This window comes from Alosa pseudoharengus, unplaced genomic scaffold, assembly GCF_046254945.1.
Source record: "Alosa pseudoharengus isolate Yale_2024_CS ecotype anadromous, Long Island Sound unplaced genomic scaffold, YU_APseudo_1.1 YU_APseudo_1.1_scf_15, whole genome shotgun sequence".
In the NCBI taxonomy this organism is placed as follows: Eukaryota; Metazoa; Chordata; class Actinopteri; order Clupeiformes; family Clupeidae; genus Alosa; species Alosa pseudoharengus.
In genome coordinates this window covers 28,027,180-28,047,654 of record NW_027468620.1, presented here as the reverse complement: position 1 = coordinate 28,047,654, position 20,475 = coordinate 28,027,180, and the positions used below count along the sequence as shown (strand labels likewise).

Here is a 20,475-nt window from a genome sequence, read left to right as displayed (position 1 = left end):
GTCCGGGGCGCCCAGTGCCATCAACGTGGACTCCAAGAGCTACGGCAAGACCACGCAGAATGTCAAAGACCCTGGCCGCTACGCCTTTGAGGACGCACAGGTGCAAAGACTGATTTGAATTTATTTTCAGCTGATTCCTGACCTGTTGAAACACTTTTCTAATGCAGGCCTATAACATTTATGTTAATATATATTTATTTATTTGAAAATAAAAGTACTATAAAGGTTATAGAGATTATACATTTTTAAAATGTAGGCACCTTCAGACATCCACTGACACGTCTTTCGATGAGATGGGATGGTATACATTCATGAATTTGTGTGTGTGTGTGGGCGTGTGTGCATGTGTGTGTGTGTCTGTGTGTGTGTGTCTGTGTGTGTGCGTGCGTGTGTGCGTGTGCGTATGTGTGTGTGTGTGTGCACATTCGTGTGCGTGTGTGTGTGTGTGCGTGCGTGCGTGTGTGTGCGCGTGCGTGTGTGTCCACTTGTGTTGTCCCACCCTACCTCTCCACAGGAGCACATATATAAGCTGATGAAAAGTGACTCATACAGCCGCTTCATCCGATCCAGTGCCTACCAGGAGCTTCTGCAGGCCAAGAAAAAGGTAATGGCTCCCAGTCCAAAAGTGCACTGTATCTTCTGACCCCCTCCCCGTCCGATTGCCCGCCCAACCGTCCCATGGGAACCGTGGCCTCTTCACTTAAGCCTGAAGATCCGCTCCGTTACTGGACCGTCCACAGAGACCCAGAGCGGCGTGACAGCCAGTGCTCCCTACGTTCTTTCATATGTGCCACTCTTAACATGGACGAATGTTTCAATGTGATTTCATATGTGTCACTCTTAACATGGACGAATGTTTCAATGTGACTTGTGTTCTAGGGACAAGCTGTGACAAACTGTTTCGGAATTGAAACTGAGTTCTGAGTTACTTGCCATCACTTCATTCATCTTATGTGTAAATGGTAGTTGTTGGGTGGGGGGTGGGCGTAAGCAAAACCCATATATGAAGTAAAGTTTGTGAGCGTTCCCAATCAGGATCAGTGTGATTTGTTAACTGGGCATCATCTGGATCATCTGGTAAATGACCACTGTTTGTGTTGACTACGCATTAGCGTTCATGTTCAAATTCATTTGCATCATTTTGAAGTGCTCTTCTCCTGTACAATGCTCTGTTGCAACTGATAACAGACATTTGACCATCTCCATTATATTCGTTATTGCATCCACACAAGCGCTGCACACTGAAGTCAGTCGACTGTTATCAGTTGTAGTACGGACTCCCACACACTGTCTCCGTCATCACACACTCCTTTGTTTCAGCAGTCTTTTCTTTTTTTCTGGCTTCTCCTCTTTTCTTTTCTTTTCTTTTCTGTCTGTTCTTTTGGTTGCTTTTGCTTCTTTTCTCTCTTGTTTGTGTTGGTTAAAGTCGGCAATCATACAGGACCGCAGAACCTCATTTGAGAAATTCTCACGCAGTGTGGTAAGTGGACGCGCTCTCCATGTGTGGTCAGTTAAACAGCCAATCAGACGCTCTGTTTGGTCTGATAAAGTCTGCATCGGGCTTTATCCATCCGTAACCCCATGTGACGTAACATTCAATCACGTCCGTGTAGGCAGTCTAAAAAGTCTTTTGATTTCAGGACTTCCTCAAATCAACAACCCTCGCCCTCCCCTGCTCTTGTCCTCCTCTGCCTTGTCCTCTCCTGACCTTGGCTAACTTCCTCTCCTCTCCTTTCCTCTCCTCTCCTTTCCTCTCCTCTCCTCTCCTCTCCTCTCCTCTCCTCCTCTTCCCTCCTCAACTCTGGTCTTTGATGTTGCTTGCTTCTTCCAAATGAAATTGCTTGATGACAAAACCATAACAATGCATTTGCAGACCTCATTCACCAGTTCAATGTTAAGTGAGTTCACAGGGTTCCGCTGGGTGGGAGTGAAGTGTCTCTTAGCAGGTGTCCTAGCCATGCCAATTTGTTTCCAGTAGGGTCTAATTTGCATAATTTAACTGAAATTATGAATCAAGATTGAACTTGGGCTCTTGTCATTTATTTGAGTCATTTTTACAAGATGAAAACAGTGTATTTGTCAGCTGTGCCATCTGGTTTAGCTTGCACATGCTCAGGTGAGGATTTGAGTAGTCACTGACAGATGCACTTTCTACATTTCCCTTTTCTTTTTGTTTGTTACACATTTTGGCTTCTCAAAGTCACTACCTTGCCAAAATGTCTCCCTCTTATTTTCTTTACTCTCTCCTTGTCCACAGAAAAGTAAGAACTTGTTTTGAGGGATATTTGCTTCCAGGTAATATGACCAGTGGTTAATGCCCAGTACTCCACTCTCCTCACGCTGCATGTGTGTGGTGTTGCCATTCTCCATTGTATCTTTTCTGTATAACGCTCTTTCCATGTGCTATTGCTGTGGAATGTTACATCTTTTCCAGGGATCTTGTGTGTCATATAAATTCAGATACTAATTCAAAGACATAAAATGGTTGTATTGATATAATTGGAAATCGGTAGGCAATGCTTCTCAAAAGCAATTACTACTGCAGATATGGCATATTGAATGTTTCTGTGTTTCTGTGTTCGCTGGTGAAATTAGGCTTTATTGTTCTATAACTGCTCATTGGTTCAATGTCATGCTTAAGTGTGTGTGTTGTGTCCTTGTTACCTATTAAACATGAGCTATGTTATCAGTTCAGCCTAGACTATAGAGAAACCTTTTCTAGTCATTATGTTTATGCGCATAGTATTTTTCTAATTGCTTATAGGCCAACTCATCAACATGCTTAATCCATCCATTGCTGCTTACTACCATCCAGCCTGTAACATCACATGTTCAGCATGAGACATTTCGGCTCAGTAACCTTTCTCTCTCTCTCTCTCTCTCTCTCTCTCTCTCTCTCTCTATCTCCTCGTCTTCCTCTCCTCTGTCTCTCAGGGGAAATCTCTCACCTCAAAAAGGTGAGCTGCTCTTGTGTGGTCAAGCTGAAACCCAGAGACTCTGAAGCCACTGGACAAGGACAGTCTTTTTCTCCATCTCATCCGGTTGGTCCATACCCACAGACAATGGACTTCGAACCAGATGTTGCATGTCCAAGGGACTGATTTTCTACATCCCTTATTCTGGTTTTGTTTCAGTAATCTGAAGACAACATTTTTTGTGTTTGTTTGGACTTCCGGAGACATTTTGAAACTTGGATATAATGCCTTTTGAAGCTGTCTGATGCTCGGTCCCTTCCATGTATATCAGATGGATTTGACATCAGCTTTGTCCATTCTTAACTTAAAATAGAGATGAAAAAAGGCAAAAAAACATCATAGTCAAGAGAATCTGCATAGATACATTCTGTGAGAATCACAAATATTAATTAACGAAATAGTCACACTAGAGGAGGTGTTAACGAGGCACGCATAAGATGACACCTATTTTCATCTGCATTTCGTTTGTTACACTAAGGAAAATTGAGAGAGAAAAAAATACACACAACTTAGCACAGTTTACCATCGCACTTATGAAGTCACATTGAAAATGTTATGGAAATGATGCCACCAACAACAGGCTCTGTCTTGTCTTATGTAGTCGTTAATTCTTTGTTACTCTCTTCTTCATTTATTTTTATACCATATTTAAAGACACTTTTAATTAAAATGTATTAAAGTCAGCCCTTTATCTGAAAACGAATGGTGGACAATGCATTATTACTGCACTTTTTAAGATATTCTGATTCAGACTGTTTATTTAAGCAGTGTTCAGTGCAGCATTGACATTTAGTGTTGTGAGTTATAGCAGTACAATTAAAGCCCTCAACAAGGATACATAAATACTCTGTCAGCAAGTACAGTAAATGTGTATTTGAGAAACAACTTTAAAGCAGATTTGGGCCAGGGAGATTTGCAATGAAAGCTAACCAAAGGCTCTAGTACTGTGGTGTGCATGATGTGATTTGTGAGTTGTTCTTGGACCTTGCAGTTCCTCCAGAAGCCACTGGATGGTAATAAGTGATTCTCTGTAGTTTCTCCAAACATGAGCCTTCCTGCTTCGCCATCCCCTAACACAGGTGGCCAGCCAGTAATGCTGAATGAACCTCATGGTGACACGACCCACGCATCACACCACAATTACTTACATGACATGTTGTGTTCAATGTACAGAATCAAGAGGGCTAAACAGAGGAACAGAGAACATCCTGTTGAGACAGTAATCGGGTGAAGAGCAGGAGTGCACTACCGACAGCTCATAGGCAGCCCAGTCCAGCTTCATCCAAAGCTTTTGATCAGCAAATCATAAAGTGAAATGCTCTATCGTGTGTTTGCCAATGCATGGGTGTGCGCCAGCCTGCTTGATGTTCGATGCTGTTTACGCACGCATGCTGTTGCTCTCACGAGGAGATAAAAGATCCTTGCCAGGGGAAAAAACAAGGACAAGGAAACAGCCTCTTTAAACTTCATATGTTCCTGAAGCTGTTTTCACTGACTGTCTTTCTGTGATAAGAACAAACAGTGACCGAGGAGCAGGCACAACATTGCGAGGGTCTCGTTCAAAGGCGGCGCAGTAGGGGAGCAGCCAGCCTAGCCTTGGGTGTGGTGGTGGTGGTGGTGGTGGTGGGGGGGTTGTGTTTGTGATTGCTGAGCCCAGATCAGGCTGATTAAAAAGATGGAGACATTCGTTACAGTTACAGACACGCACAGCGTTGTGCCAAAGCTCCAGTAATGGTCTGTGGAGGCAAAGGAATGTGTGTGTGTGTGTGTGTGCGTATGTGTACTAACGTGAATGCGTTTTTTGTGTGTAAGTGGGGGCTTTAGTGTGTTTTGTCATTTGGTGAGTGACAGACATTGTTGTTGTTGTAGTGGTCAGACGAGTGTGAGCTGAAAACCACAAGGATGAAAGAATGAAGTTCATAACAGAAACAGAATGGAACAACAGAACGAGACAGGAATGTTCGCCCTCTGAAATATGATTAATGGATGTATGGGTCTCGTTTTGGGGTGGGAAGCGATGAGTGTGCTATGAGCGGATGCCTGTCTGTCTGTCTTCTGTCTTGTTCTGGCTTCTTTCTCACACTCGCTTACTCACTTTGAGTAAGTGTGTGTTTGCGTGTGTTCAATAAAAGGTGAGACACACAGAAGAAGTACAATGGTGGATTTCAGTCTTAATTTTCATTCGCTTTCAGGCTTCTAATCAATATCAGTGTGTGAGGATAATTATGGTTGTGTGTGTGTGTGTGTGTGTGTATTTGTGTCAGATCAAGAGAAACGGGCAGAACAACAGCTAAAAGAACATGAATAGGTTACATAAAAAATTTGAGTTTGCACAATGTGTTGTAGTGATTAGTTCAGACGTAAGCATACAAGTAATAATCAAAGAACAGACATGGAGAGACTTGAAGTGTAAACACACAGAGAGAAAAGACAGGTAAATAAATACAGGTTCCCATAAACTCATCCCTTAACCATCAGTGGGGTGTGTGTGTGTGTGTGTGTGTGTGTGGGAGAGAGCTGAATAAGTGAGTAAAAGTGAGAAAGGTTTAGTGAGTTTGGAAGAGTATTAGCCCAAGTGAGAGTAGTGCCAGAGGGAGGGTGGAAGGAGGGCTAGAGAGAGAGAGAGAGGAGGAGGAGGAGGAGGAGGAGGAAAGGGTGGAACAGAGGTACTGTATGAAGAAGAGGGAGAGTGAGGGGAGAGGGCGAGACAGACGGCAGGAGGCAGGAGCCCAGACAGGGACCCAGTGACAGACAGAGCACCAGAGAGAAAGTGTGTCATGATAGCGCGCTGGCTCTGTTCAAGGAATTCCCCTGCGGTGATGTCTCAGAAGTGACGAGTGGACGTGGAGGTGACGCCCGAGGAGTGAGCCACACAGGATTGCGCACCAGGGAAACAGCTCAGAGTGGCGCTCGCTCCCGACATGACAGCTCATCCGTTTGGAAATTAAACACAAAGTGACAGGGGAACAAATTGAGGACCTGCAGCCAAAGGAGGAGGACCCAGTGGGACTGCTGGACTCTCTCATCCCCCCTCTCTCTCTCTCTCTCTCTCTCTCTCTCTCTCTTACTCATCTCCTACTTCCTTCTGCCCCAACTGCCCTGATGGCAGCCAATATCTGCCCCTCTCCAGGAGCCAGCCAGCAGGACAGCCTCTCGTCTCCCCTTTAACCTCCGCATCACCTCTCCCCTAATCCTCCATTCCAGAGCTCTCAGCAGCCCCTCACCTGGGACACGCACTCAGCAGGTACCGTAAGCTCTTCCTCTCCTTCTGTTGTGCTAGTGTGCTTGATCAGGGTTGAACTAGAGTCAATAGCACTATAGTGTTTAGTATAGTATTTTTAGAGGAAAGTTAACTTCATGACTATAGATAGAAGTGCAAACTTAAGAGCATAATTTAAGTGGTTCAGAATTATGAGCTCAGGTTTGAACATGATGTGAACAAGTGTTGACCTTCGATGTACTGGAAAAATTCAGACTTTTGGTTTGGTCACTTGGTTGGTCAGTATAATGGAGAGGTAAGGAAAATGAATGAAGGATTAAAACAATGCTCATAGTCATTGTTAACAGGATACTAGTTTTGGGATCATTTGTAATTTGTACAATATCACCTGATGAGAGATTGCCTTAATATGTATATGATCAAGAAAATGTTTTATTAAAAAAATCTGACCAAGCTTTAGATCCTCATTCCTTGTGGGTTTGGCAGTGATTTGTCCCTGTAGAGGGAAATGCCTCTGTGTACACCACTAGCTGTTTTTGGTAAAGAGGATTTCAGACTGAATGAAAGCAGGGGGCTTTTCCATCACTCCGTGCTTTCCACCGAGGGATGTTGTGAAACCTCTGGCATACCAACTGTACAGCCACCACTGAGTACTCTACGATGCTCAGTCTAATCTAAATCTGAGGAGCTGAAATGAGGACTGACGACTGGGGGCTCCAATAGTGGGAAACATGACACCAACAGACCAGGACAGACTAATTCTTACCAACTTCACAGAGCACTACAGACAAATACCTATTGTGTTTTAATACCAGTGACAGACAAACACAGACAATTGAATCTGAGAGGCCGCAGACAGACAGCGCAGACAGAGAGACAGACAGACAGGCAGTCCAAGATCTGCGTTCTTCCCTGTGTGAGTGTGTGTGTGTGTGTGTGTGTGTGCGTGTGAGTGTGAGTGTGTGTGTGTGTGTGTGTGTGTGTGTGCGTGTGAGGCGTGCGCTGGATCAGTGGGTGTTCCTGCGAGGGGCCGCGAGGCTCCAGGTCCTGACAGATCAGTGCCCCCACACATCCTGCCTGCCTGCCTGTCACACCAGCTTACCCCACAAGCCTGAGGAGATTAAACCACCAGCATTTACCATAATAGGCTTTAATTGCATGGTTTGCATTCAGCTGAGAAACATCATCAGTGTGTCTGTGTGTGGTGAGAAAGTGTGTGTGTGTGTGTCTGTCTGTCTCGCTGCCTGTGTGCATGTGTGTATGTCTCTGTGTATGTGTGTGTGTGTGTGTGTGTGTATGTTCAGCCCGTGTGAGTGGTGCAGGTAATTTTGGCAGATTTGTCCATAATAACACACTCAGCCCACTGGAGCTGTGGAGAGATTTACCCGTAAATGTCATAATTGCTGTGATGAGTTCCGAAGGGGAAGTCGGCTGTCACATGGCAGAGCGCTTGGCGCCAGCAGAAGGGCGCCATGTTGAGTTCTGCCTAGTGGTCGCCAGCTCGCCTTGTTATGGTAGTATCAAAAAGATGCTGGTATCCAAGAGGGCAAGAATCTCTTCCCTCCATGTTTGTTGAGCTTGGCAGTCTTGCTCTATGTTGGTGGTAGAGCCAAGATGCTGGTACTGGAGAGATGATGGTGGTTGGATGGATGTGTGTTGAAGCGACTGAAACGCATGTTTTTTTTTTGGAAATCTCATCCTCACCTGCAGTTTAGGATTTGAGCATATGCAACATGTAGAAAAGTATGACTGATGATAATGAGGAAACATAATTATTATCAGCAAACTAATTGTTTTGAATATTTTGAAAGTGAACACTAGTTTATGCCATTATTACAAACATGCTCAGGGGTGATGTCTCCTGTTATACTTTTAGACAAATTACTTTGCCTGCCAAAGACTGTAATTGTGTACGGTGGAGATTATGGACATGAGCTCAACGGCTGTTCAAAATATCTGAGTCATCGCTCATTTCTAAACCCTGTCTTTCTCGGTAAACTGTGTTCCTGTGCACTTTCTTTTCACTTTGACTGAAAGACAGTGACCATGAGAGAAAAAGGGGAGAGGGGAAAGGAACAGAGGAGGAGGGGAGGGAAAGGAGACATTTTGTTTATTTTTCTCTGTGTGTGCAGAGAGCACACTATCATTACACTCAAACTGCAATTTGTCTTCCAGAGAGATTCAAGAAATGACATGTGTAGTATGCAGTCAGCCTTCTCTCTCTCTCTCTCTCTCTGTGTGTGTGTGTGTGTGTGTGTGTTGGTGTGTACATGGGGGGAATTTATTCTAGTGAGATATATGATCTCAGCTGGAGTTCGATCATACTTATGAATTCAAACGGAAATTTTATTGTACATCTGTCATCTTTGACACTCACACTCTTGTGACTTGGGAGCTGTAAGTCATGTAGCGATCACATCTTTCACTGATGGCGGGAGGCACAGGGAGCAGAGGCAGGAAGTTCATCCCATGGGATTTGATCCAACTATCTGCAGGTCTTTAAAGACAAAGTGGCAAGTGTGCTAGTGTGCTTGTGTGTGCGTGCGTCTGTGCGTGTGCGCATGTGTGTGTGTGTGTGTGCATCTGTGTGTGTGTGTGTCTCCATGTCAATCATTAACCCAACAAAGTGTGGGAAGAAAATAAAGTGGAGAAAAGTCTGTCATAACTGAATCTGAGACTGTGTGTGTGTGTGTGTGTGTGCGTGTGTGTGCGTGTGTGTGTGTGCGTGTGTGTGTGTGTGTGCGTGCGCGTGTGTGTGTGTGTGTGTGTGCGCGCGCGTGTGTGTGTGTGTGCGCGTGTGTGTGCGTGTGTATGTGTGTGTGCGCGCGCGTGCGTGTGTGTGTGTGTGTGTGTGTGTGTGTAACTCATGGGTTTGTCTCTGTTGTCCGTCTGGCTCTCTGGTCTTCTCTGGGTCGCTGCCTGGTCGAGGTTGTGGCCAGTGAGCACACACACACACACAAATATTTCCATCCTGCACTTAATAACATTCACATGGCCAAGTAACATACAGCCTGTTTACATATCTGTAGCATGCTTCATGTCTAAAGTAAGCAAATGGCTAATCATTTTAGCCCTCAACGAGAGCAATAAAGTCAACTTCCTCTGGGCCTTATGGCTTTTTAAGTGCTCCCTTTGAAGGACACCCCAGTTTGTTTTTTCAGGGAATTCTGCAAACTGACAAAAAAAGCAAATAAAAGTAATGATTCAGGGACTTTGATGAATGGAGTCACAGGAGATGGATCGATCCATTCTTCTTTACAGCCATTGTAGGGCTAACCTAGCCCTTTAGCTATGTCTCTGTGGTGCCATACTAAAATGACCACTACCCCCTGTCATTTCAGTGACACACACACACACACACACACACAAGCACACACACACAAGCACACACTAGGAGAAAGAGAGACAGACAGACAAAAAGAGCCGAGCCTCAGGTCTGAGAATGTGAACAGTTCAGAGGTTATCTGCTCGTAGACAGAGGACTTTAGAGTGGGCGCCATTTTGGGGCTTTTAAAATGAAGGAACAGACTGGGACTAAATGCGGCATTAACTTTATCACAGGCACAAAGTCCCCCTCCTTAGGTTCGTCTCTCTGTTTAAAGAGGGAAAGGCCAAGTGCTTCGACCCAAAGGCTCCATCTTAACAGCACAGGCTGGGCTTTGGCCGAGCCTCGCTGGACTCAAAACAGGGAAAACAGATCCATCATAAACACAACAGAGCCAGCTATCGCCAGGACGACTAGACTGATGCCCATCAGCTCATTATCCCCATCCAGCGCCGTTGATTCTGCCGACGCTGTGGGCCAGAGGCAATGTCCAGGGCTAAGTTTGAGCAATCATATTGACTACTGACACTGCACTCATCTTAAGGACAAGGTCTGGTGAATGTTAACCCTCTTCTCCTTTCTTCTCCCTCAGAATGTTCTGGAAGCTGGCCTTAGCCATGCTGCTGGCATGGAGCCTGTGCATGACGGCCGACTCTAAGAAGTCCAGGGGGCCCCAGGGCTCCATCCCGTCGCCATACAAGCTGAAGGACAACAGCCTGGCGGTGCCCCAGACCCCCGCGCTGCTGCTGCAGCCCATGGGCAAGCCCGAGGTGCTGGCGTCCAGCCGCGAGGCCCTGGTGGTCACCGAGCGCAAGTACCTGCGCAGCGACTGGTGCAAGACTCAGCCGCTGCGGCAGACGGTCAGCGAGGAGGGCTGCGTGAGCCGCACGGTGGTCAACCGCTTCTGCTATGGCCAGTGCAACTCCTTCTACATCCCACGGCACATCCACACGCCTTCCTCTTCCTCCTCCTCGTCCAGCCAGCGCCAGCAGCGCCAGCGGCGCAAGCAGCCCGCGCACGGCGCCTCCTTCCAGTCCTGCGCCTTCTGCCGGCCACACCGGGTCACCACGGTGACGCTGCGCCTGCACTGCCCGGGTCTGGACCCGCCGTTCCGCCACCGGAAGGTGCAGCGTGTGAAACAGTGCCGGTGCGTGTCGGTCAGCGTAAACGACACACAGTGAGGCGCTGGGGGGGGCAGTAAAGCTGCCCCAGCGCTCAGAGGAACCTTGATGTGGGCCATAGATATGAGTCTCTCTCTGTTGCATGGGGGGCTTTGACGCTTACCCGATTCTACAGGAAGCGCTGTATGGACTCACTTCCTGTTTCCATGGAACATGTTTCACACAAGACGGGCATTACTGAGCAGGACTCCTTCACAGGACAGTGTCCAGTCTCGTCACCTCTCGGGTTGATCTGTGCACACCTTTATTTAATCTTGGTGGTTGAATCTGCTGTCACCAAACCCACCTCTTTTGGGAGCTCTCGTGTTTAGGACAAATGTTTTGATTGCTCTGAACTTCGCCTGTAGGGGACAGAGTGGACAGAGGAGCGCTCTGACCTCTTCTTGACCGGAGGTCAACTGTCTCTTAAACCTTACCCTCTTCCCTCCTCCTTGGCCTGAGTCCTGAAACACTCTTTCTGAGGCAATGCAGATAAGAGGAGTCCCCAGTGTCTGAGCCCCCCTCTCAAACACCCCCTCTGGAGCTCAGAGACCAGACTTCAACATGAGCCATACAGTAACCATGGAGGAAGATGGACAACTGAGCAAAAAAACAATAGAACTAAGACTGATAGGAAAAAGACAGAACTCAATTGCTCCACCAATGGCCTTTCAGGGCAATGTGTGTGTGTGTGTGTGTGTGTGTGTGTGTGTGTGTGTGTGTGTAGCCAATGAGTGTTTAGGTTGCAATCCCAGAGCACCGTTGTCTGTCGAAAGCCACTACATTCTCCACCACATGTACCTTCTTCTTTTGTACCACAGATATATTTAACAAGAGTATCCTGATAGATAAAGGAATTTATATATGATAAAGGTACTGAATAATTTTAAATATATTATGTTGAAAGTTTAAAGTATTATTATATAATAAATCTATTCTACAATATGCTCACACAGTTTTTTTCACTCATTCAAAATACTGCTCACGAAGAAGACACCGCAAATGAAGACAACATTATGACGAATTTATTCAAAATAAACAGTTAATTCAAACATTATTGCACAATGGGGTTTAACTGGTCACTGGTTTAACAGGTGGCAGATGAACAACAAACCAGGTCTGAGTTGGAGGCAGGACTGAGAGAGGTGTGATGCTGCACAGAATGTTCATGGCTTATAATGAGTCACTCTACTATAGGAAGAGATCGTTATATAAAGGTCTTCATGCTTTCACACAAAGCTGGATCTGTTACACAATCCACTACAGTTTCTCTCTCTCTCTCACACTCACACTCACACTCACACACACACACACACTCACACACTCACACACTCACACACTCACACACTCACACACTCACACACTCACTCACTCACTCACTCACTCACTCACACACACACACACACACACACACACACACACACACACACACACACACACACACACACACAGGGAAGCACTTTGGCTTTGAATAAACTATTCAACAACTTTCTATGGTTGGGGAGGCAGTTAGGTCAGTAGTAAGATATGATCCTTTGAGCGAAGGACTCACTGGGTACTTGGGTCCTCTGTTCTGCCCAGGAACGTCAGGCGGCACCTGGCAGTGGTGGGGACGACGCTGGGCAACAGAAAAGAGTGTGCTTGAATTAAGGCACTTCCAGCTTTTCCATGAAGATGAATGGGAGTGTCTCACCTGCTGCGTCTCCTTATAAAGGCCCGCTAAGCTTTGGGGGGGCACAAATCCCACTTGGCTACATTAATTTGGGACTGGGAGAGATTGTCTTGCCTTGAATGGACTCGTAGGGCCACTGACGAATGAATCATGTCTGTGTAACAGTGTATAACAGAGGGGCTTAGAAATATAAATCCTTGCTGAGCCTGAAGGAAAATGCTCTTTGATTACAACATGAGGAGTTGAACAGAGAGAAAAACAAAAGTGCTGGTTATCATGGAGGGGGTAATGGCTACACTTCCATTTTTTTTTTTGCACACTGCCCCCGGCAGATGTCACCACCATGTCTTTTTCATTAAAAAAAAATAGCTGAAGCTGTCCTTGTCGCAATCTGTTAAGTCTTCTGTCCGATTTTGGCTTTCTGGGAAACAGAATCATATTTTATCAGCACAAACACATGAAGCAACATCGGCAGGGAGTGTTTATATTGCAAATGACTGGATGGACATTAAATACCGATGAAACAGCATGAGAAGAAAGATAAAGATGGAGTGAGATGAGTGGTGGAGGAGAGGGGTGGGTGGGGTGGCTGAAAAAGAGCACTCACCATCCCAGAGGCATGTTTGGGTTTGACACTGTAGGAGGCTTTCTCTCGCGCTTGCTTGAAACACTCCTCTGCCACTTTCAATCTGCAGGGGTGGGGATGGGGTGGGGAGGGAGGGGTTGAGAAGAAAAAATTCAAACCCAAATGTGGCGTATTCATCACCATAATGGCCTCGTGACAGAGTCGCCCGCTCAGTCATCATCAGCGAGCGGCCCAGGTAACAGGAGCTGTCCGCGCCGCCACGCGCGCCGCAAAAAAACCTCCCCGTCACATACCAGCCCCGGCCGCCCATATGGAATGCATTCCCAAACCTCTCAGCATGACAAAACAAACCGAAAAATGACAAGCGGCTCACTCAAGCGCCACGTTCGGCCTGGCCGCTGAGGTCCCAGGCAGCCGGCAGCGTAGCGTGGCCTGCTGATAAGTGTTGCGCTGCGGCGCGCCGCCAGGTCTACTGTAAGCAGATGTCCAAACCCCCAGGCTGTGGCCCCCACAAAACAACACTGAACTCCGCAGGCACCCCATCTTGTCATTAGCCCTGACATCCTGCTGTTGTCTGGTAGTTACACTCTGGCTTATCACATATCAGCTCGTGTGTTTGTAAAATGGCTTCAAATGGCCTCCTGAAGTAACCACTGGCTCCTTATACTTGCCAGACCCCCTTGTGCTCCTCATGAAGATTGATCTCGCTTTCTTCATAAGGCAATTCCTGAGCCTGTCTCAATGGAGAAGCCGTAGTGTAGTGATAGGGAGGATGGGATGTTGGTTTCCCTCTCTCGGGAGCAGGCCAGGGGCGTGGGTGGCGTGGGGGGGGGGCGGCTGGCTGTACATGAGAGACGGATGCTTCTGGAAAAGCTCTCCCTCTCCCGGGGTCGTGCTCCAGCTCGCCATGTTTACTCAGGGGAGAGTTATGAGACGCCAATAAAACAGCGTCAGGGTCGGCAGGCCACATCACGCTACAATCAGCCGAACCACAGCTCCTTTTGCGGCTAGAGGCTCCCGACACCTCACAGGGTAAAATAACACGCACACACACACGCACGCATCACACACACTCTTTCCCTCTTTCCTTCTCTCGCTCTCTCTCAAAATACAACCACACACACACACACACACACACACACACACACAATCTTCAACTCACACAGATACACACATTGAGGGAAGACTGAAGCATGTGCACATGGACACACATGCACACACCCAGACACACAGCCAGTTCACTCTCAGCATGCACACACACACACACACACACACACACACACACACACACACACGCACACACACGCACACGCACACGCACACGCACACGCACACGCACACACACTTTTTTTTCTCCATATATCTTTCTCAGACCTGTCAGAAGTGCTTCAAAGTCTCTGGAGCCAGATCAGAGGGTCCAAATATGGTATGGTTCTGTTGGAGGTGTTTGGCAGCCCTTTGAAACCGTCTCCTTCTGTGTAATACCTGACTGTGATAGGTTCTTATTATAATCATGTGGTTCGGTGTGTGTGTGTGTGTGTGTGTGTGTGTGTGTGTGTGTGTGTGTGTGTGTGTGTGTGTGTGTGTGTGTGGGGGGGGTGATCCCTGTAGCAGTATGTGGTTTGACAGACCAGTCTCTAATGCAGCTTGATAAATCAAAACGCAGTGTCAGTCACCTCCGTCACGGATCATGACGTGCCCTCACTATGGTTCGTCTGACTTTGGGGGGAAGAGCACTTAACATCACTGGGTCACCAGTTTCAGGATTTAAGGGAACACGCACTAATTATTGCATGGCCTTTTTGGAACTTAGTGACCTATGCTGTCTCTCTGGAGTCAAGATTCTGTCGTCAGGAGCTCTGTTGCTATGGTGCCCTCGGTTGCCACAACAAAGGCCCCTGTGTGTGGGTGCCTGGGGGGTAGGCAGAGGAACGGCTTATAGTGACAAATCTGACCCTGGCCAAAGCTCTTTATACTACCCCTCAGGCTGACTGATCTGCTGCCAGTAGGCAGGGATATATGGATTAGGCCATGAAAAGGAGTGTGTGTGTGTGTGTGTGTGTGTGTGTGTGTGTGTGTGTGTGTGTGTGTGTGTGTGTGTGTGTGTTAGTGAGCGAGCAAGCGAGAGACAGAGGGAGAGAGTGTTTTTGTGGGCATACCCTAAGGGTTTACCCAGAACAGTGTGGCAAAAAAAGTCCAAGGAGAATTGGAATGTTCACGCAACAGCTGTCATATTTAAAGATGAATAAATCTAAAGATCAAGCAGAGAAAAATTCTACCAGACCACCCTAAAAAATCACACTTCAGAGACTTATACAACAGAGCAAAAGCCTCTCCCTACCTTTAAAATTCTCTACGCTCCTACTTAAACAACATGGGTTGGCAGACTCCTTAAGTGTTCTCAGGCATCTGTATTCTATGTGAGTCAGGGAAGGAATAAGAACTGTGATGAAGGAGACATGGAGGATCTCACCTGTCCTTCAGAAGAAGCTTGTTCTCCCTCTTCCACAGGTCCTTGAAGTCGCTGGAGAACTCGTGCCACACGGAGAAGAGTGTGCCGGGGGAGACCTCTTTCTCTCCGGCCTTCGGCTTCACAGAGAAAAACATGCCCAGCTCCAGGAAACTGCAAATATTGACAAGAAAAACATGACATCAAGCGCTAAATATTGTAAAAACAAGGCCGGAGGAATCCACACTGTGGAATTGTGAAAGTGGTCGTGAAATGCATTGTGAGTTCATCTAATAAAAATACAAGCATCATATAAGTCATGGCGATGGATAATTCTGCCCTGATAGTGTTACTATCTGTAATCGCAGGAATGCAAAGTGGAGACGAACAAAAGCATACGCTTAGGATAAAACAAAAACACAGGCAAATATTGAAATACACTAGCCTGTCCCAATCACATTGTTCTCAAATGTGCAAACACAGATCAACTTCTTAAAGCCGTGCAAAAAAAAGGCCCCTCTAAAGTGAGCGCTGTTGCGTTATTCCAAGGGTCTTTGAATTCCCACACTGAGGAGCCGTGCAGTAAGTGAATCAGCATTGGTGCACGGGAGATGAAGGGGGGGGGGGGGGGGGGGGGGGGGATGTTATCATGAGGCCCGCGATCGATCCAGAACGGAGGTTGTTTGGAGTTTCCACCGAGCGCTGAACACATTCCCCACCACAGACCTCTGGAGCCACTGCTGTCTGGATAAACACTTACACACTCTCTCTCTCTCACACACACACACACTGACACACGAACATGCTTGTTCTCTCTCTCTCTCTCTCACGCACACACACTCACACACACTCACACACACACACACACACACACTCACCTACTCCAAACATGCATGAAAACGCACCGGAGACCCACATGGCCCGTCACAGCATGCCAGCCAGAGCAAATTCAATCGAACCTGAGCTAGACAAACATTCCCATGGGATCCCCAAAACAACCTGGACTAGCCGGTCACCTGTCAGCTACCAGAGCAAAACATGTCACCCAGCTCTCATACCGCGACGGACACCCATGACATGTCACCCAGCCCTCATCCCGCGACCAACACCCATGACATGCAGAACCCACTACTTACATTTTATGCGTCACGGCAAGCTGCGATTCCTGGGCCTCCAAGTCACTTTTAGCTGAAAGAGAAGAGAAAAGAATGTACTGTGCTGTATATGCATGAAGTCCACGGCCTCAGGCTAATAAACCTCTGTTTGAATAGTCTAATACAATACGGGAAAGAAGAATACAGAGCATTGAGCATTGTAAAGAGGGGAGGACAGGGCATTAACTATACAGTACATGATAAGTGACTCTGGGTCTTCAGCATTCAAGATAGTGTTTACTCTCTCACATGCTGGCCTTTATCTCCCAGGCGTGCTCAGGAGGACAGGCGCTGGATGGCAGTGCAAGGCCCAGGGATGAGAAATACTCGGGCACGCCGCTGTCGGCTCCTGAGATTAACAGCATTCTTCAGTGGCCATTTATAGTGGCCTCAGGAACACTGGCCTTAGCCTTTCAAACGGTTTGCACAAGATTTCACACGTCCTCATAATTCAGCTTTGGTGTGTGTGGGGGTGTGTGTGTGTGTGTGTGTGTGTGTGTGTGTGTGTGTGTGTGTGTGTGTTTACGCCTGTGTGTGTGTGTGTGTGTGTGTGTGCGCCTGTGTCTCTGTGTGAGTATGTGTGTGTGTGTGAGTGTGTATGTGTGTGTCTGTGTGTGTGTGTGCCTGTGTGTCTGTGTGAGTGTGTATGTCTGTGTGTGTGTGTGTGCCTGTGTGTCTCTGTGAGTGTGTATGTGTCTGCCAGGTATACTGCAGTGCTTGTTGCTGAGCTTGACGTTTAAAGTGCAAGTGACAAATGTGTGAAAGAGACAGAGGCAGCAGACACAACTTCCTTTGTGTAGAACACAAGTTGAGAATGATGAGCAAGCTGTGTGAAAGTGAATAGAGAGGAGTGGGTATCTAGGACTGGAACACCTACGACACCTAGTTCTAGTTCTTGGAACCGTTTGGATTCTTTTTCATTTAGCACATTTTAACATTACATAATTTGTATTTTATTATATTTAGTATATTTAGTATATTCTTTATCTTCTACTGTCCTTATTGCTTGGTTGTTTTTTTTATATTATATACTTTTAATTACTTTTTCTGCTGTTAGTGAATGTGTGTGTATGTTGTCTGTATGCTACTGTGACCTTGAATTTCCCCTAGGGATCAATAAAGTATCTATCTATCTATCTATCTATCTATCTATCTACATGTATCTATCTATCTATCTATCTATCTATCTATCTATCTACATGTATCTATCTATATATCATTTAGCAGCACAGAATCCTCTCTAAATGACTGTACTCTTTCAATCACATTACAGAAAACTTTTCTGACACACGGTCAACAGTCACTTCCTGCAAAACATCCTTAAAAAGGGGGAAAGATTTCCAATGCTTGGAGTTGCTTTCCAGCATTCAAATCATGTCACAATACAGTAACTAAGGCAATTGTGCAGAAACTACAAATATGCCACAAAACATCTATTCTGCAGAAATCCATTGAATAGTTGTCTGTGTTTGTGTGGCATCCCCAATGAGGGAGGATTTTACGCGTTGGAGTGAATGTATCCATTCCTGCTGTGTTGTTACCATGGTGCAGTCATGCCTGTGTAATAAAATACTGTAATGATGGGCTATAACACTGTCCAGCCACTTTCACGTCTTTGGGTTCTAGAAACATTTAGGTCAGCCATTTGATCCATTTATTTCCTATGTCCATGAACATTAGAGTAAATGTATCATGATGCCTCAAAGCACGACAATCCTCGTAAGTGTCTTAAAACCGTTTAACTGCCTCAAATGGTCCATTAACAGCTTCCCCAAACCTCAGTCCGGGCTGGAAGACTTCTCAGAACAGATTGGATATCCAGAGGTTCTTCCCGGGAATATCAATTCATTCCCCATAATCTGAAACAGACTTGGCGCTAAGCTTCCCTGGCATGACCAATAAAGGGACGACATTTTTATGTACTGTTCCAAAACAGCACACCAAAAAAAGATTCTCTCTCTCTCTCTCTCTCTCTTTCTTCAACTATCTCTGTCTTACTTCTAAGTGCAACGCCAACCAGAAATGGATGGATGTGTGTCAGACTATTTTTATACCAATTAGAGCATGGGAAAAATCTAACACTAATTGAACTCGAATTGAGGTTGACTGAAACATTGCTATGGGTAAACCACTGCTAGATGCAACTAGAAGGACTATAAATTACAAAAACATAACTTCTCATGAAACAATACATTTGAGATAAAAGTGATTTTTGTCCCCCATTAAATCTGACTACAAAGTTTCCTGGAAAAGAAACAAATAAACAAAAAACTTCAACCGGCAGTGACCACACCCCTGTCCTTTGCCAAAGCAGTAGTCATCAGCGAGAAAGAAGAAGCACGGTAGGCTGTGAGGATTGCCAATCTCTCTATCAATGCGAAACAGATCATCACGTCCAAAGCCCGCTTTCTGAGGCAGCGAGACACCATCAAAGTGACTAGCATGCATGAGAGTTTGTAAAGCGAGCGGAGAGAATCACTGTAGACCAAACAATTCCTCTCCTTGGAGTCGGCCTCCTCTCTGTCCTGCGGTTAGTTTCATGGTCGAGAAAATAAACAAGAGTGGTTGGTACTGTGGAGCCAGAAACGCTTATACCCCAGGGTTTGAAATCATACAAATAATGAAAAAAAAAAGAAAAAAAATTCAGACATTCTTGTTCCTCCACCCCCCCCCCCCCTCCTCCGGCTCTCTCCCCCTCAGATGTTTCTAACGAGAGGCATGGTCAATGTGGCTGGAGCCTCTGAGAGACTCACGTCACATGTCAGGGTGAGGGGGGGGGGGGGCAGGAGGGGCAGAAAAAAGCCCTGGCCCTGGAGGGAGACCCCGTGTATGGGGGATCAAAGCCAGCGCCGAGGATCCCGATGTTTCTGTCGGAGGGGTTGCTTTCATCGCGGCTTCCTCAAGGACAGCGGGCCAGCTGAGCTCCATGTGCGAGTCATTACGGGAGGCCATTTGAATACAAAAGCCTCCGCGCAGTGGCCTGCTGCAGGGCAGGGAGAGGAGAGGAGAGCGGAGGGGCGCACGAGAGGAGGAGGAGGGCAGGGGAGACGGGAGAGGGGCTGTCGGCCAACGGCGAGGCCCGGCTCTGGGCTTTCATGTCGGGCCGCCGAGTGAGTCGCACGGTGGAGGGGGGGGGGGGGGGGTAAAAGGGGCTGGTGGAGGTGAGTAGAATGGGCGGGGGGGGGGTACAAAATAAACACACTAGAGAGGAATAAAACAAACAGAGCAGGAAGTGCATCACAGCTTCATCATGCAAACGGCTCTCCACGCTAATTCATCATCGGCGGCGCTCTGAGCGACACCAGGGGTAAACACACTCGGCGCACAAGTGTTTATGTGATTTCCTCCGCTTGGGTGCACCAGGGAAAGTGAGGGAGGAGGGTTAGGAGGAAAAAAGAGAGAAAGAGGATAAAAAGATGGGAGGGTGCCAGGGTGGCGAAATGGAAAGGGCTTCGGTGGGCAGGGGAGACTCCTCGGGAGAGGATAAATAGGTGGAAAATCGGACGAGACAAGATGATGAGGTGAGAGAGAGAGAGGACGACTACAAAGGATGTTTGCTTGCTTGCATGCATGCGAGGGTGCGTCCTGTGTGATTGCAAGCATAAGGTGAACACAGCCTGGGCCCCCCCCGCTCTCCTCCCTCAGTAACACCCAAAGCTCTCGCTAGGCACGCCGACCTGAGCCTCGCTTTCAAGCGAAAATGGATGATGTTGAAACAGAAGCCATCCTTTATCTGATATATGGGGCTTGTATCAGCAGAGCCTCCCGCGGTAAGCCGGTATATCTCAGGCCTTATGTTGTCATGTCGGTCCATACCGAATATTCATTACCAGAATAGCTGCAGCATTAGTCACCGCAGCGCAGTGCGCACACAGGGCAGCCCCAGTTGGACTAGAGACGGGTAATCAATGATCAATGGACCATCTCAGCAGGG

General features: G+C 46.9%; 3 protein-coding genes across 7 annotated transcripts in view; 2 read left to right on the top strand and 1 right to left on the bottom strand.

Annotated features, from left to right (window-relative positions):
• Positions 1–3,625, top strand: part of rgs7a (regulator of G protein signaling 7a) — a 47,263-nt gene extending 43,638 nt beyond the window's left edge. For 3 of the 5 annotated variants that reach the window (XM_076286142.1, XM_076286139.1, XM_076286143.1), the window contains 2 exons: positions 1–100; positions 515–667. The exon at positions 1–100 is cut by the window's left edge and continues 87 nt beyond it. In XM_076286142.1, the coding sequence (XP_076142257.1) occupies positions 1–100; positions 515–643 (229 nt within the window). In that variant the 3' untranslated portion in view covers positions 644–667. Of the gene's footprint in view, positions 101–514; positions 668–2,257; positions 2,296–2,934 lie in introns of those variants that run through there. The other 2 variants (XM_076286141.1, XM_076286140.1) reach the window with 2 other exon arrangements.
• Positions 3,626–5,711: 2,086 nt separating this feature from the next.
• On the top strand, positions 5,712–11,534 carry grem2a (gremlin 2, DAN family BMP antagonist a). The gene is made up of 2 exons (XM_076286144.1): positions 5,712–6,219; positions 10,113–11,534. Exon 2 carries the CDS (start codon positions 10,114–10,116, stop codon positions 10,699–10,701), a length of 588 nt encoding a protein of 195 aa, XP_076142259.1. The 5' UTR covers positions 5,712–6,219; position 10,113; the 3' UTR covers positions 10,702–11,534.
• A 1,212-nt stretch (positions 11,535–12,746) lies between these two features.
• The window catches only part of fmn2a (formin 2a), a 47,190-nt gene continuing 39,461 nt past the window's right edge, over positions 12,747–20,475 (bottom strand). The window contains exons 15-18 of the mRNA XM_076285207.1: positions 16,524–16,575; positions 15,412–15,561; positions 12,960–13,041; positions 12,747–12,773 (exon numbers count right to left, since the gene is read on the bottom strand). Of these exons, the coding sequence (XP_076141322.1) occupies positions 12,747–12,773; positions 12,960–13,041; positions 15,412–15,561; positions 16,524–16,575 (311 nt within the window). The remainder of the gene's footprint in view (positions 12,774–12,959; positions 13,042–15,411; positions 15,562–16,523; positions 16,576–20,475) is intronic.